The 15167-nt window shown below is 42.4% G+C and overlaps 1 protein-coding gene across 1 annotated transcript; it reads right to left on the bottom strand.

Annotated features, from left to right (window-relative positions):
• Positions 1–344: 344 nt before the first annotated feature.
• Positions 345–1362, bottom strand: LOC141613472 (uncharacterized). Its single transcript, XM_074432209.1, has 2 exons — positions 538–1362; positions 345–431 (listed from the first exon to the last, which is right to left on the bottom strand). The coding sequence occupies exons 1-2, from the start codon at positions 1360–1362 to the stop codon at positions 345–347; spliced, it is 912 nt and encodes a 303-aa protein (XP_074288310.1).
• Between the last annotated feature and the right edge of the window lie 13805 nt (positions 1363–15167).

Raw genomic sequence — 15167 nt, 5'->3', positions numbered from 1 at the left:
GTAGCCACCGTTTTGTTAGCGGCCTCCACTGCTCCATTTGTCTGAGGTCGATATGGAGATGACTTATGATGCTTGATTCTATACTTTTCAAGTATAACGGCTATCTCAGCTTGAAAGTGAGTTCCATGATCACTGATGAACTCGTGCGGCACTCCATCCGACGATGATGTCATTCTCAATAAACTTGGCTACTTGCTTCGCATTTAGCACTTTGTAAGACTTGGCCTCTACCCACTTGGTAAAGTAATCAATAGCGACTAGGATATAACAATGCCCTCCTGTTCCAGAAGGGTTTACTTTTCCGATGATGTCGATTCCCCAGGTTGAGAAAGGCCAAGGTGACGTCATGGTGTATAGCATAGAAGGTGGTACATGTTGAATATTCGCAAATATTTGGCAATTGTGACAATGCCGGACATATCTGCGACAATCTGTTTCCATTGTTGTCCAATAGTATCCTAACCTCATGATCTTCCGAACTAGCATGTGGGAGTTCATATGCGGCCCACATTCCCTGTTGTGGACTTCTTCCATGACCTTTTCTGACGTTGTCTTGTCGACGCATCGCAACAGGACACCATGTGCTGTCTTCTTATACAATTGTCCATCGTTAGTTTTAACGAATTGGGCGGATAACATTCGCAATGCACGCTTTCCACGTGTATCGAGGTCTTTAGGGTATTCTCCTGCTTCTTTGAATCTCACAATGGATGCATACCAAGGTTCGGCTTCGCTTTCCTCGGCATCATCGACAGCATTTATATAAGCTGGTGAAGACCTTCGTTCGACACACAATGGCATGCTATCCATATGATCAGGGATGTTTATCAACGCCGCCGCTTTTGATAAAGCGCCAAATAATCGATTTTCCTCCCTTGGGAGGTACACGTATCGCACCTCTTCGAAGAGTTTTTCTAGCTCTTCTATCTTAGCCTGGTAGGGTGCCAGGCTACTACTTTTGATCTTCCATGACCCCGTCACTTGATTAATGACCAAGGAGGAATCTCCGTGTACTGTCAACTTCATGACTCCTAACTTGTTAGCGCTCTGCAAACCAAGTAGGCATGCTTCGTACTCCGCGGCGTTATTTGTGACGGCGAAGTCCAATTTGATCGAAACTGGTATGTGCTCTCCTCTCGGTGAAATGATAAGGACACCTATTCCGCATCCCATGTTATTCGAAGCCCCATCGAAATATAGATCCCATACATCGTCTTCGACATGGACAATATCCTCATCTGGGAACGACCAAGTGTCAACAATGTCAGTTTCTTCGACTGGATTATCGGCCAGGAAATCGGCAACGACCTTTCCTTTTATCGCTTTCAGCGGCACATATTTGAGATCGAATTCCAATAGCATAAGGGTCTATCTTGACATTCTGCCGTTTAGCACCGGTTTTTCAAACAAGTACTTGATGGGGTCCATTCTGGAATATATACGCACACTGTAGCTGAGCATATAGTGACGTAGCTTCTTCGTTGCCCAGACTAAAGCTAGGCATGTCTTTTCTAATGCTGTATACTTTGATTCATACTCCAAGAACTTTTTACTAAGGTAGTAAATTGCTATTTCTTCTTTGTCAACGGTTTGTGCCAAAGATTGCTCCCATCGCGATCTCAGAATCGTTAAATACAAAGATAGAGGCAAGCCGCTACAAAGTGATCGAGAACTCGCGAGAATGTAACACTTCCTTTATCTTATCAAACGCGGCTTGGCATTGGTCATCCCACATAATATGCTCCCCAACTTTCAATTTCTTAAAAATTGGTTCGCAGATCATAGTTAATTTTGAGACGAAACAGCTTATGTATTGCACTCGGCCTAAGAAACCTCGAATTTCTTTCTCGGTTTTAGGATGGGGCATTTCCATAATGGCTTTAATCTTTGATGGGTCGATTTCGATGCCACGGTGGCTAACGATATGACCCAAAAGCTTGCCAGAGGTGACCCCGAACGCGCACTTCTGTGGGTTTAATCTCATATTATACTTTCTCAACCTCTCGAAGAATTTTCGTAATGCCATCAAATGGTTATTACGTTCCTTCGATTTTACGATCATGTCATCGACGTAGACCTCTACTTCCTTATGAATCATATCATGCAACAACGCGTTCTTGTTCTTCTCTCGTAAGTCGCACCTGCATTTATTAATCCAAACGGCATCACCGTGTAGCAATAAGTGCCCCATGGTGTTGTGAAAGCGATCTTATGCATATCTTCCTCGGCCATTTTTATCTGGTTGTAACCGGCGTACCCATCCATAAAGGATAATAATGCATGGTTAGCGGTATTGTCAACCAAGATGTCAATGTGAGGTAACGGAAAGTCGTCCTTTGGACTAACCTTATTTAGATCACGAAAATCAACACAGACCCGAACCTTTCCGTCTTTCTTTGGGACCGGCACCACATTAGCTACCCAATCTGAGTATTCCGATACTTTGATGAACCCAGCCTTGAACTGTTTATCAATCTCTTCTTTGACTTTCAAAGACCACTCGCACGCATTCTACGTGGCTTCGCTTTCTTCGGTTTGAACCCTGGCTTGATCGGAATCTTGTGCTCCGCAATTTCCCTATCAATACCCGGCATATCTTTGTAGGACCAAGCAAATACATCTTTGAATTCATTCAACAATTCAACAAACCCCTTCTTTTCTCATGGATCTAAGGTTGTTCCTATCTTAAGCTCCCGAGGCTCTAAGGTAGTCCCCACATTAACAACTTCGGTATCTTCGATTCACGAGCTTCTTTGGTCGTATTCTTCCGACCCTTTTACTAACTGGGGAGGCGGTTCCACCTCCTCCTCTTCTTCTTCCATCTGTCTATCTTCGACCTCATTCTCAACGTTATTAAAACAATCAATTGAATCGCAATATAAATGAGACAAGTCGTAAGCAAACTGATTCATCTTATTATTGATTTGAAATCGCGCAAATTGCGTTAACATTTGGGCCAACCGATCGAGGTCGGTGGCGAGATAGGAGCGTGATTCGGGACAGCCCCGGAATACCAAAGACTAGGGGAGGTACAGAAAAGGAAAGATCAGGGAAGGGGTATCTTCGACACCTAAAACCCTAGACTTAGCCTTAGGACTTATGTCAGACTCAGACTCGGACTCAGACTCAGACTCAGAATCGTCATCAGGCTTGAACATTTGCCCTTCTCCTATGGTTATCTTGAAAAGCGAACCCTTGTTGTCGGTCCATTTCATGGTTTTCCGCCATCCAGATGTATTCCTCTGAGGATCTACATAAGTAATGAGGGTAGATGGATCAAAACAATCACTCCTTACGATCATGTTTACCAAGACTTCGTTTGGTATTTCCGGCTTCTTTTCCTCTCCAAAGAGGAGACCCATAGCTTTCCCATCTTCGATCGGAACAGACTCCTTCTTTATTGTAGCTACTGCCATAATGTCTTCGGGAATATAGAAACAATCACGGAATACTTCGATTCCGGGGACCAGCTTGTTGGCCTTTGAGTTGAACAGTGGTTCGGGGAAGTCTAAACTCGGCATTTCCTCCCCGGCTTTCACAAAGTGGCCGTTTAGAGTTAGCAAGTACGGCCCCATCTTGATGTCTCGGTCTTCAATCGAGACTCTCTTTCTCAGGGAGTCTTCTTCAGTTGGCTCATACCCAAGCCCGTATCTTGTCCCCTTAGGCACTGGCGACTTCAATTGAAATGTGTTTTCCCTTCGGGGGTACATGGAGTACCCGAAGTACTTTCCGGTCTTGAAGATTGTTTTACAAACACGGCTTCCCGTATATAAGTCCATATTCGGTGCCTCGAAAGTGGACTCAATTGCGTTTATTACCTCGAAACCACAAGATTCCAAGGCGGTATTATCAGTTTGCACTTCGGAAGTAACATCTCCTCCCGTCACAATTATAGGAGTAGCATAGATGGTCACTACCTCTCCCTTGAGAGGGATTTTAATTTTGCGATGGAGGGTAGAAGACACGGCTCCAGCTGTGTGAATCCATGGTCTCCCGAGCAAAATGTTGAAAGATGAGGCAACATCTATCACTTGGAAATTGACCTTGCGCTCCACCTTTCCCACATTCACGCTTAAAGTGACGAGTCCGGACACTCGACGCACTGTGCCATCGAAAGCCCGAACCGTTTGCGTAGTGGGTGCGAAGTCGCTTTTCTCGAGTCCCAAAATGAAAGCGGTCCGTAGTGGGAGAACATTAACTGCAGACCCGTCGTCGACAAGGGTCATTGGGAGTCGCTTATGACGGCATTCTACCGTGATGTACATAGCGAGACAATGTTGTGGCCCAAATGAGGGCGGTCTTCATCGAAAAAGTTACGGCATTAGTGAGCCGAGGTTGGTTTTGAGCAACAAATGAGACCACGTCATCCGGAGTAGTGTGCGGTGACACGGTCATATTCATTAAGGCTTGAAGCAGAGCTTGTCGGTGTTCAAACAAGCTCAACATTAACTCCCAGGATGGAGACATCTCGCCTTAGTCTTTTTAACCGCTTGATGAGGGAGGCCTCGAGGTCGACCCTTCACCAAGAGCTCGGGACCGAGGTGGCCTCCTTGGTGGGTGTCTTACTTGGACTGTCTCCAAAGATAGAGACATGCTTTGCCTTCTCGACACGATAGGGACGTCCCGATCGAGTCAAATGATTAGATTCGAGGACATCTTTCCTTAATTTAGAAATTTCTTCCTGAGTTCGGGGAATAATCGCACCTTCGGTGAGATAGATATCTTCTTCATCGTCAGCCCAGACCCCATTAATTTCATTCTCGCTTCGGAGAATGTATGGTGTGCAATCGATAGCAAAATCCCCAATTCGAACTTCGTTCTTAGCTTGAGGGATATACTCAGAGCAGCTTACATAGACCTTCCCCACGAAAAACCCAGTGAGACGGCAGATGGGTTGGATTAAGTGAGATACATCGGTATTGTCTTCGACGAATACTGCATTGGCATGGTCGCCAAAAGGATTGTTCAGGTTGTTAGGTCGGACGGTGGGGATGGGGAGCGACCCATTCTCGATCATGTCTTGATTTCATGTTTAAGCCGGTAACAATTTTCGGTATCATGACCTTTTCCTTGATGATAAGCACGAGGGCGTTGGGCTTATACCATTTACCCCGTCGATCCGCAGCGGGTCCGGAGTTGGACTAATTGGGTTCGCTTCCCTTGGGCCGAGAGCCTTTGGAGGGCGTATGCGTAGGTACACCCGATGTCGGTGAACGCTCTTGGCCCATGGCGTTGCGATCCCTTAGGAGCTCCTCCCAAAAGACCGATGGCTTGGATATGATTGCGAACGGATGCCTTAGCTTTGGAAGAGGAGGCACCCGATACCCTTTTGGCTTTTCACCTCGGCAGAACGAACGTCGTCCTCAATTTTTCTTGCGACTCGAATAAGGTCCTTGAACGAGCCGAAATGTTGATATTTGATAGCGTCACGGTAGACAGGTCGAAGATTTTTGATGAACTTATCTACCATTTCAGTCTCCTCTGGCCTTTTGGCCAACTTCACGCTTTCACTCGCCAAATGGCGGTTGAGGAATTCAAGAAATCCCTCCTTATCCTTCGTGTCATCACCTCGAGTGTGCGCACGTGAGTCCGAATCTCGGCATTATTAGCAAAGTGTTTGCAAAACTCCACCGCTATATCTTCGAAAGTGGGGAAATTCTTAAGCTCAAGGCTGTAGAACCACGCCTTCGGGTGTTCTCCTAGGGATTGAGCAAAAATGTGGGGCAACATCTCAGCAGGTACCCATTTCAACGCAAGGTACTCCTTGTAGGAACGGATATGTTGCAATGGATCTTCCATCCCTTTGAACTTTGGGATATCAGTTAGGACAAAATTGGTTGGTAGCTTGTCCTGGACCGGCATGTACCCTCTGGCATTCTCATAATGCACGCTTTCCCCTGGGATAGCTTCAATTGTTCCTCTATTAGTCGGAACCTCTTTTCGAATTCAGTTTCCGGGGGCGGTGGTATGGGAGCTTCCACCGCGATCTTGGCTTCCACAGCCGTCAAGCGTTCCATCATTGCGACCAAAGTGTCGTTAATCTGCTTCAGTGCCTCTGCGGTAGTCATACTTCTTGTTTGTAGTGGCCTTTCTACAATAAAATCCCGAGCGAGTATCGCTTATCGAATCAAAATCCCCGCACAAACAAGACTCGACTCATAACAACATGGCGGACTCTAAGCGACTCGATATTGGGCTTAGACCCGGAGAACGAGCAATTGGGCCCCCTCGGTTTAGGTCATACACGACTAGGGACGGTTTTTCAAACCTAAAAACTGGCTATAACTTGACATGGATCCTACGAACGAACTATTCTCGCTCGTTGAACGGGACCTAACCGTGATACACACGTGGCTTGGGTTTTAGACTCAACGTGATCATAAATCCGACATGACAAACCCGTGTTCAAACCGGACATGGCTCTTGGGCTTTGTGACAAACGCCCTAGGTGGCCTAGTGGGGACGTTTTGGTGGATTGACTTGGACCAAATGGTCGACTTTCATGACTCAGACCCAAAGATCGGTTTAGGTGACTCACTTGACAAGTGTTCTAACCAAACAAAGGCTCACTCGAGCCTAAGGGTGGACTAGCTCGCCTATATCGAGCAAGCAAAAGCCCAACTCGACTAACCCGACCCCACTGACTCAAACTCTATTCTTGGTTTGGGTTGGACCTGGGATACAGTTCATCGAAATTTGAAATCGAGAAGGATTGAATTGACTTTTAAAATGGGCAGCACTTCGGCTTGAAAGAGGGTTCAAAATTTCGAAATAGAGGGCCAAAATTTTCGAAAAGAAATGGACTTGAAAAAGAATCAAATTTTCGAAAGAAAAAGAAGATGGATTTGAAAATGCTATTTTGAAAACATGACCCGGGATTCACATAGCATGTAATCATTCACATTTTAGGGATGCAATGCATGAACTAGACTCTTCTAAGTCTCGTTCAGTCCTCTAAAATGGGTCTATGCCAGCGAAACCGCTTTGTCGGGGAGTCCACATACCGTCATATGCCCGTAGCAATATGCCTCGTATGCAGCTGCCTACCTCCACGGAATCACCTTGATACTTAAATCGGACATAGTGGACATCAATATCCTCCCTTGGAATTAACCCAAGAGATTCTTTGGCCCGCCTAAAGTCTCGGGGGTTTATGCATGATTAACATAAAAAAATTTGACAACAATCCTAATAGCCATCTTAAACTTTTCAAGTTTCACTCTTCCCCAGCGGAGTCGCCAAATTGTGGACCATGGAAAAACGCTCCACTCAAATGCTTTTTCAAAACATTTTTAATTTTAAAAGAGTCGCCGCTAAATTTTTAAATGGAATTTAGAAACCAATTTTAGAGATTTGAATTCGTGTGACTTTACGTGTTAGGAAGTTACTTTAATTTCATTAAAACGACACCCAACCCCGCCCGTTGCAATAACGGTCTCTACTAGGTAAAAGATGGCTATTTCGGAAAGATATCACATGCGTACGCAACCATTGAATTTAAATCCTATCATGCGAATTTCATTCTAAGTCGTTTAAAATGCATTTAACTTCGTCGGAGTGGTTTAGCATGTGAGGTTCATTGATTAAACTAGAAAACACATCCAAAGAGAGGGATAGGAAGGCTTACGCTTAGCATAAGATGTATTAACAAACATTAGTGGTTAGCTCATACATACAATATAAATTATAAATAATGTAAATTAAAATCTAAAACATAAACTAATTAAACTAAGGATTAATCAAACAAAGTCAAACAAGGAAGCAAATTAAAACACAAAACCTGGACAAACTCGTGCACTGCACGGATCTGAAATTTTCGAAATATGTCAGAATTGAACCATGCACTGCGCGGGTTTTGAATTAATACATTGCTAATTACGAAATAAATACTAAATCAATGCAATAAATTACGAAAATCTACCTAAATTAAAATTACAAATTATAGGTCTGGAAAATCATTAAAAATCAATTTTTATATGGTTAAAAAATAAATACACATAAATTAAATAAACTCGATTTATTAAATTGCCCTATTCCAACACGAGGATATGTAAACGAGCGAGGCATTTCGGTCACTTCAGACGAATTAAGCCTTTTAAACTCGAGTCAACGTGGGTGCCAGAATGGTACTTTAACTCATACTCAAAATATTCTAGTTTCGATATTAGTTGGACGATGTTAGACAATGGTTAGTAAATAAACAATAAAAAAACGAAATAAAAAGGAGAGAAGGGAGTTTTAATGCACCCTCAACCTACATGTATCGTTGACGAAGTCTTGTGTTGCAATCGATTGTAGATCTTGTCTTGAGGGGCCGTCGTCGACGAAGATTAAATTGTAAACACGGTTTTTGAAAGGTTTGAGCAGCGATTTTCAAAAGCTTACCACGGACTCGTTTCTCAACGAAAATTTGATTCGGAAAGTGTTCTGGAATCAAGGAAATATGTAGTCTTTGAAAGTGTAAATGGATGGAAACCACGGTATTGTTTCAGGCACGAAAAGCGAGGCAGAACAGGCTGGTGCGCAGGAAAAACACGCGAAAACAGAGTGTTTACCACTCTGCTTTTCGAGAGGATTCGTGCTAGGTTTAGGGTTGATTCTGGCTCGTTATTGCTGGTAGGCGATGGTAGGTTCTAAGGGTCGTTAAGTGTGGTGATTAGGGAGTATATATAGGAAGGTTTCAAGGGTTAAAAGTAGGGCAAAACGGAGTGACAAGCAGCTTGGGCATGTTTCGCATAGCTGCTGTCCAGCAGCTTTCGTGGGTGTTTGTGAGGGTTTCAGGGACGCTTTCTTGTAGGTTAAGGCACGGGAATATGGGTAGGATAGTCGGGTATGGGTTTGAGTTAATCGGTTGCGGGTCTGGGTCAGTTTGGAGCGGGTTTGAGGCTTCGATATGGGCTGCGCGGGTTAAAGGGGGAAAACCGGGGCCTGTTCGCATGGCCTGTTTTGGGCTTCGAAAATGGAGGTTTTTGGACGTGGGTTGCATGGTAAATGGCCTGGAATGATAGCTTGGTATGTGGGCTAGCTGTGAGGTGAGAGTTGGGTTGGGAATTGGGTCGAAGTTGCATCGAAATTCGAGTCCAATTCGAGCTTAAATCGAGCTCAAAACCGAGCTTGAAATCGCGTACAAAACCGTCTTAAAATCGAGTTTCTCAAATACGATTTATAAAACGAATAAATTCAATCAAATCAAATGAAATAAATTCAAATAGAAAGTTTACTCCATTTTCAATAAAATAAACTTGAAAAAATAAACTCAAATTAAAACAATAAAATGAATTTATTTGAAAATGAACATTAACTTAAATTTCATTTAAATTAATAAAAATCCGTCGACGACGCCCGTTTCACAATGTAAAACGAGCCACAAATAATGACAACGCCAACTGACGAATACATGTTGTCCTATCATCATCGGGTGTTTGATGGGTTTTCTATAAATGCCAATATCGACAGATATGGGTATCTACAGATAGCATGGTAGAAATGCCTTTATGCATCGAACGACGGTCAGAACCAGCTTACGTGCACCAAATCACCAATGAAGAGGAAATTACAGAGGAGCCTCAACTCCATGACACCTATCCACCAGAAATGGACAAAAGGGGACAACGCGCCATCCGTTTGCTAGCTTCCTAATACGTCCTCATGCAAGGAGAGTTATACAAAAGAACACCCCTTGGTGTAATCATACGTTGTCTTGATCATTCACATGCACGGAAAGTGATGGAAGAAGTCCATGATGGAGAATGTGGCCCTCACATGAGTGGACCCATGATGGTAAATAAAATCACACGTTTAGGGTATTATTGGATCACGATGGAATCTGATTGCATCAAGTATGTGAGACATTGCCATAATTGTCAAATCTTCGGGAACGTGCAACATGTTCCTCCTTTATTGCTTTACACCATGACATCTCCCTGGCCATTTTCTGCTTGGGGAATTTACATAATCGGTAAAATCACTCCAGCCGGAACAGGAGGTCACTGTTTCATCCTATTAGCAATCGATTATTTCACCAAATGGGTAGAAGCGGCTTCCTACACCAGTCTTACGGCCAAGAACGTGGCAAAGTTCATACAAACCAATATCATCTGTCGATACGGTTGCCCACATGAGATCATCAGTGACAATGGATCACATTTCCAAGCTGAGACTGAACAATTGCTAGCCAAGTACAAAATTAAGCATCACCACTCCTCGCCATATAGACCACAAACCAACGGCGCGGTAGAAGCGGCAAACAAAAATGTTGTCACAATTCTCAAGAAAGTGATTGACAACTATAGAGATTGGCCAAACAATATACCCTTTGATTTATGGGGATATCGTACATCCGTTAGGACGCCCACTGGGGCTACTCCTTTCTATTTGACCTACGGCATGAAAGCCGTACAACCAGTCGAGTTAGAAATACCATCCTTGCGTATTTTACTCGAAAGTCAAATCCCAGAAGCCGAGTGGAAGAGGGATAGATATGAAGAACACATCCTCCTGGATGAACGAAGGTTACGTGCATTACATAATGTGCAAACATACCAGGCGCGTATCAAACGAGCCTTCAACAAAAGGGTTAAGCCAAGGAACATCAAGGAAGGAGACTTGGTCCTCAAATCCATTAGGGCTCTTTTACCTGTCGATCCACGAGGAAAATTCAAACCCAATTGGGCCGGGCCTTTCCTAGTCAAGTTCATACTTCCAGGGGGTGCGGTTAGGATCACAGACCTAGACGGGAATGAATTTGTCAACCCAACAAACCTTGACCAACTGAAACATTACTACGCCTAGAATAGGAGCAAAAACGCGCCTCGCGTGACCTCACGTGTCGCTCTTGTGGCACGAAATAAACGGCCCCTGGCCAAGCTGAATCAAGCTAATGTCATCTTGCTCTTGCACTTTGACAATTTGTCATTCTCATATCATCAAATAAACTAAATTGCATTTTAGGAGTAAGTAAAGCTCATGCTTATTTTCTAAAGTTCATTACAAGCTCTTGCTTAGAACAATTATTCTTTTACATTTACTCGAGCTACGCGCAAGGATTTGATTTCATTTTTTTAAATGAATACGTAGGTAATCCTTCACGGGATACAATCCATTTAATTATTTTAAATGTAAATAGAAGGACATTTGCGAATGCACTTGAAATTTGACAAGAATAATGAAAATAAAATCGCAACGGTTTCATCACCATTTAACCTTTTTTATTTCATTAATAATAATAGTACGCTACATAATAAAATCGTAATAGGCTAGGATTCTAAAAACCCCACCTTCTTATTGCAATAATAATAATAATTATAATAATAATAATAATAATAATAATAATAATAATAATAATAATAATAATAATAATAATAATAATAATAATAATAATAATAATAATAATAATAATAATAATAATAATAATAATAATAATAATAATAATAATAATAATAATAATAATAATAATAATAATAATAATAATAATAATAATAATAATAATAATAATAATAATAATAATAATAATAATAATAATAATAATAATAATAATAATAATAATAATAATAATAATAATAATAATAATAATAATAATAATAATAATAATAATAATAATAATAATAATAATAATAATAATAATAATAATAATAATAATAATAATAATAATAATAATAATAATAATAATAATAATAATAATAATAATAATAATAATAATAATAATAATAATAATAATAATAATAATAATAATAATAATAATAATAATAATAATAATAATAATAATAATAATAATAATAATAATAATAATAATAATAATAATAATAATAATAATAATAATAATAAAGACTTAGGCTACTCTTCCATTTTCCCTTTGCCTTTGTCATTTTTATCATACTTCTTGTCACGACCTCGAGCCGGACACTCTTAGGTCACTTCAGACCTAATCACCAATGGTCTCTCTCATGGTCTCGCTTTGCCATTCTTGTCGACCACCATCTCGACGGCAGGAGAAGTCTTCGGTTTCTTCGAAGGATGAACAACTCGAAACCCGGCTTCTTCCTCTCCTTCGCCGATGATGCTTCTCCTTCTTCTTCTCCACCTCGCGAATCTTGTAGTCGACAGTTCACGCTTCCTCAATCTCTCGCTCCTCCGGAGTGGCGGCTTTCCTCCACCGCAGATAGGAATCTGACACCCATAGAGCACTGACAGAAGAATTCAAGAACCAAATGTTCCTCTGAGCCCATTTGATGGCCCATTCTCTTCGACTCTCAGTAGTAAGCGCCACGGTAGTCTGCGGGACTGTGTCAAGCTTCGAAATCATCTACTTCAATCCAACCTGCCTCATCAGCCTCTCCGGGAAAATGCATATCACAAACTCCAAGCCGGGAACGCGAACAGATCGGGTAGGATCCAGGGAAGATACTCCAGTGACAGATTTAAGATGCCACCATGGTACGATCCATCTGATTAAGGGGCCATCCTCGCTCTTCAGTTTATTCTCCCAGTAATTACAAACTCGAGTGAAGTCCACCATGTAAAGCCTGGTCCTCATTGCAATTGAGCGAGCATGATAAGCAGGAACATTAACTGGGGGCTCGATCAATCGAAGACGTTCCATAAGCCAGACCTACCAAAAGCAGGTATTACGAAAAAAAACGAAAAAAAAAAAACGAAAAAAAAAACGAACGAAAACGAAAGAAAAAAAAAAAAGAAAAAACGAAAAGAGTTCTTTTTACCTGCAAAATAATAAGACTTCCCAGATAAGGTAGGTCGCGATTAGCTTTCCTGTTATCCAAGCCCAATAGGATCTCTCCTAAACACAGACAAGCTGGGCTCCTGCGCAGCTCCATTTGCTCAATCAAGCTCAAGAGACGAGGGTCACCTCTCATATCCTCATCAACATGCCCTTGAAGTACATACACATGCAATAGGCAAAACCCGAATGCCCTTCGCCTCGCAACATAAGAGACAGTGGATCAGCCCTATTGATAAAGCGATCGATGAAATCCAACATTCGCACTCTTTTAGAAGTCACAAGACGGTCAACATCAACTCTGGCCAATCCAAGCAAGTCTCTAAACTTATTCTTATACCCTTTAGAAGTGGAGGGAATAGCAGGCAAATGTTCTGGATCCCATCCACCAATCGCAGCAATCTCCTCGGGAAATGGGCAAATGTCGCCTCCAGGGAAGGCAAATACATGATAATTCGAGTCCCAATAGTCAAGACAAGCATCTAGGAACGGTTTGACTACCCTGATCAACTTTAAGCTCAAAAGTGCTCCAAAATTATAAGCACCCATGTCGTGTTTCTCCAAGTTGGAGAACTCATTTGTCCATTCTTTTAGACGAATCTCAAGAGTATTCATGATGTATGCTTATTTTAGGAAATTTGTGTAATAAGACGAAGAAAGACGGAAGAAGTATATGAATAAAACCTCCCTCGGCGTCTCTATTTATACTAAAAGTTGTTTCCTAAAATCCGTCAGAACGGACGCACTGGGGAACAGGCGCAGCAGGTGCTGCGCCTCTTCGAAGGGACGCAGCTCTTGCTGCGCCTCTTCCTCAGCACCCTTTCTGTGATTTTCCGCGTTGGATCTTTCCTAAATTCCTCAACAAATAATTTCCTATTCATACGGGTTATTATTTTGGTAAAGGCGTCAGGTTGCCATATTTCGTGTTTCCTAATTTCAAGGATGCGCATCTCGAGACGATATCGACATTTTCGTCATTTTAGCACACTTGTACATTTCTTTTAATTTTCTTTTTTTGGGGGAATCATTTCACCAATTTAATCTAATTTATTCTTTTTCCAAATCTATACTTTTTTCCAACTTATACATTTCTTTTTACTTTTTCTTTTTGGGGAATCATTCCACTCCCCACTTCAAACTTACATGTTTTTATTTTTTTATTTTTTAGGGGGTAACCCTCCCTACCGTCCGGTCATTTCCGACCAAATTTTTGCAATTCCCGACCAAATTTTTTGCATTTTCATTTCTGGTCATTTTTTTGCCTTTTCAAGTCATTGTTTGGCGCTAATTTAGGCCATATGTACAAATATATGTTCTATGTAATTTCTGTGTAAATTTCGGCAGCGTGACGGCATAAACCGTCATCTACCAAACCTGTCCAAAGCTAACCTGCAGGTACAAACAAAGCAACCCAGCAGCAAAGGCACTCAGGCCATCATCATATATACGATCAAAAAGGAATATGTACACCAAACTGGGGGCTCGAGCCCCAAAACAAGATCCAAATGTCCAAAAGTGGGTCCTAAAATGTATAAATGTACAGAAATACAACCAAAAAACAAGAAGCAACACGGAAGCTACTGTTGTCGCCGTCTAGCTCAGCAACTCTCGCCTCGAGAGCAGCAACCTCGGCGTCACGGACCTCGAGCTCCCTCAGCAGGCGAGTCGTCTCCTCCTGGGACTGGGCAAGCTCTCGCTCCAGCTCACGCTCCCTCTGCAAACAACAAAACTGGCTCATGTCAATCACTCCAAACATAAAGAAAGATTAGAAAATTCAAAAATAAAGTAAACGGACGGTTCATACCTGACGTCCTCGGCCACCAGCAAGTGCCTCAACGGCAGTAGCCCGTAGCCGGTTGGCTACCCTCCACAAAGCCACGAACCGGGACGGCGCAACCTACATTTCAAAAGAAAGATTCTTAGCGATTGGACAAACTTGAGAAAATGTGTTCTTACGCAAAATTACACGAGTTAGAAGACTCGCCCTCCGAATAAGATACTGCCAATCGTCCAGGCCAGCATCTCTCACCGCCACGTCAAAGTCACGTAGCTCGGAGATCGTCGTCATCCCCGTCGTGTCGGTGTACTCAAGGGTCTCGAGGTACTCTGGGGGCTCGATGCCCGCCGCCTCGACCTCCTGCAAGGTCAAATGACTTCCGTTAACCGATGATCTTTCATCACATGCTCAAACAATCAAAAAATCAAAAAGGATAAAGCACTTACCACAACCGGCCAGTACGCCAACCTCCCGTAGAGGAACGCCGAGTAGTCCTCACCAGGAAGAAGGAGGGCGTCGCCACCGACGCCAGCCAGGTCAACCTCCCTCTCAGCCTCAGAAGGCTCCCTAAACATCGTCCGAGGAGGATCAATGGGAACCGTCAAGACGTCACGAGAGCACTGACGAGCCAAGCGCTCACCCAAGTACCACACAGGA

This window comes from Silene latifolia, chromosome 11 (assembly GCF_048544455.1).
Source record: "Silene latifolia isolate original U9 population chromosome 11, ASM4854445v1, whole genome shotgun sequence".
NCBI classification, from domain to species: domain Eukaryota; kingdom Viridiplantae; phylum Streptophyta; class Magnoliopsida; order Caryophyllales; family Caryophyllaceae; genus Silene; species Silene latifolia.
The sequence above is the reverse complement of the archived record's forward strand: the minus strand, read 5'-3'. Positions and strand labels throughout refer to the sequence as shown.

Excerpts from the sequence above, each read along its gene's own strand:
- LOC141613472 (XM_074432209.1), bottom strand. The coding sequence starts at position 1,362 with ATGCTATTGGAATTCGATCTCAAATATGTGCCGCTGAAAGCGATAAAA. Across the intron at positions 432-537 it reads ACAAGACAACGTCAGAAAAG|ATTGTCGCAGATATGTCCGG; the intron begins GTCATGGAAGAA and ends CAATGGAAACAG.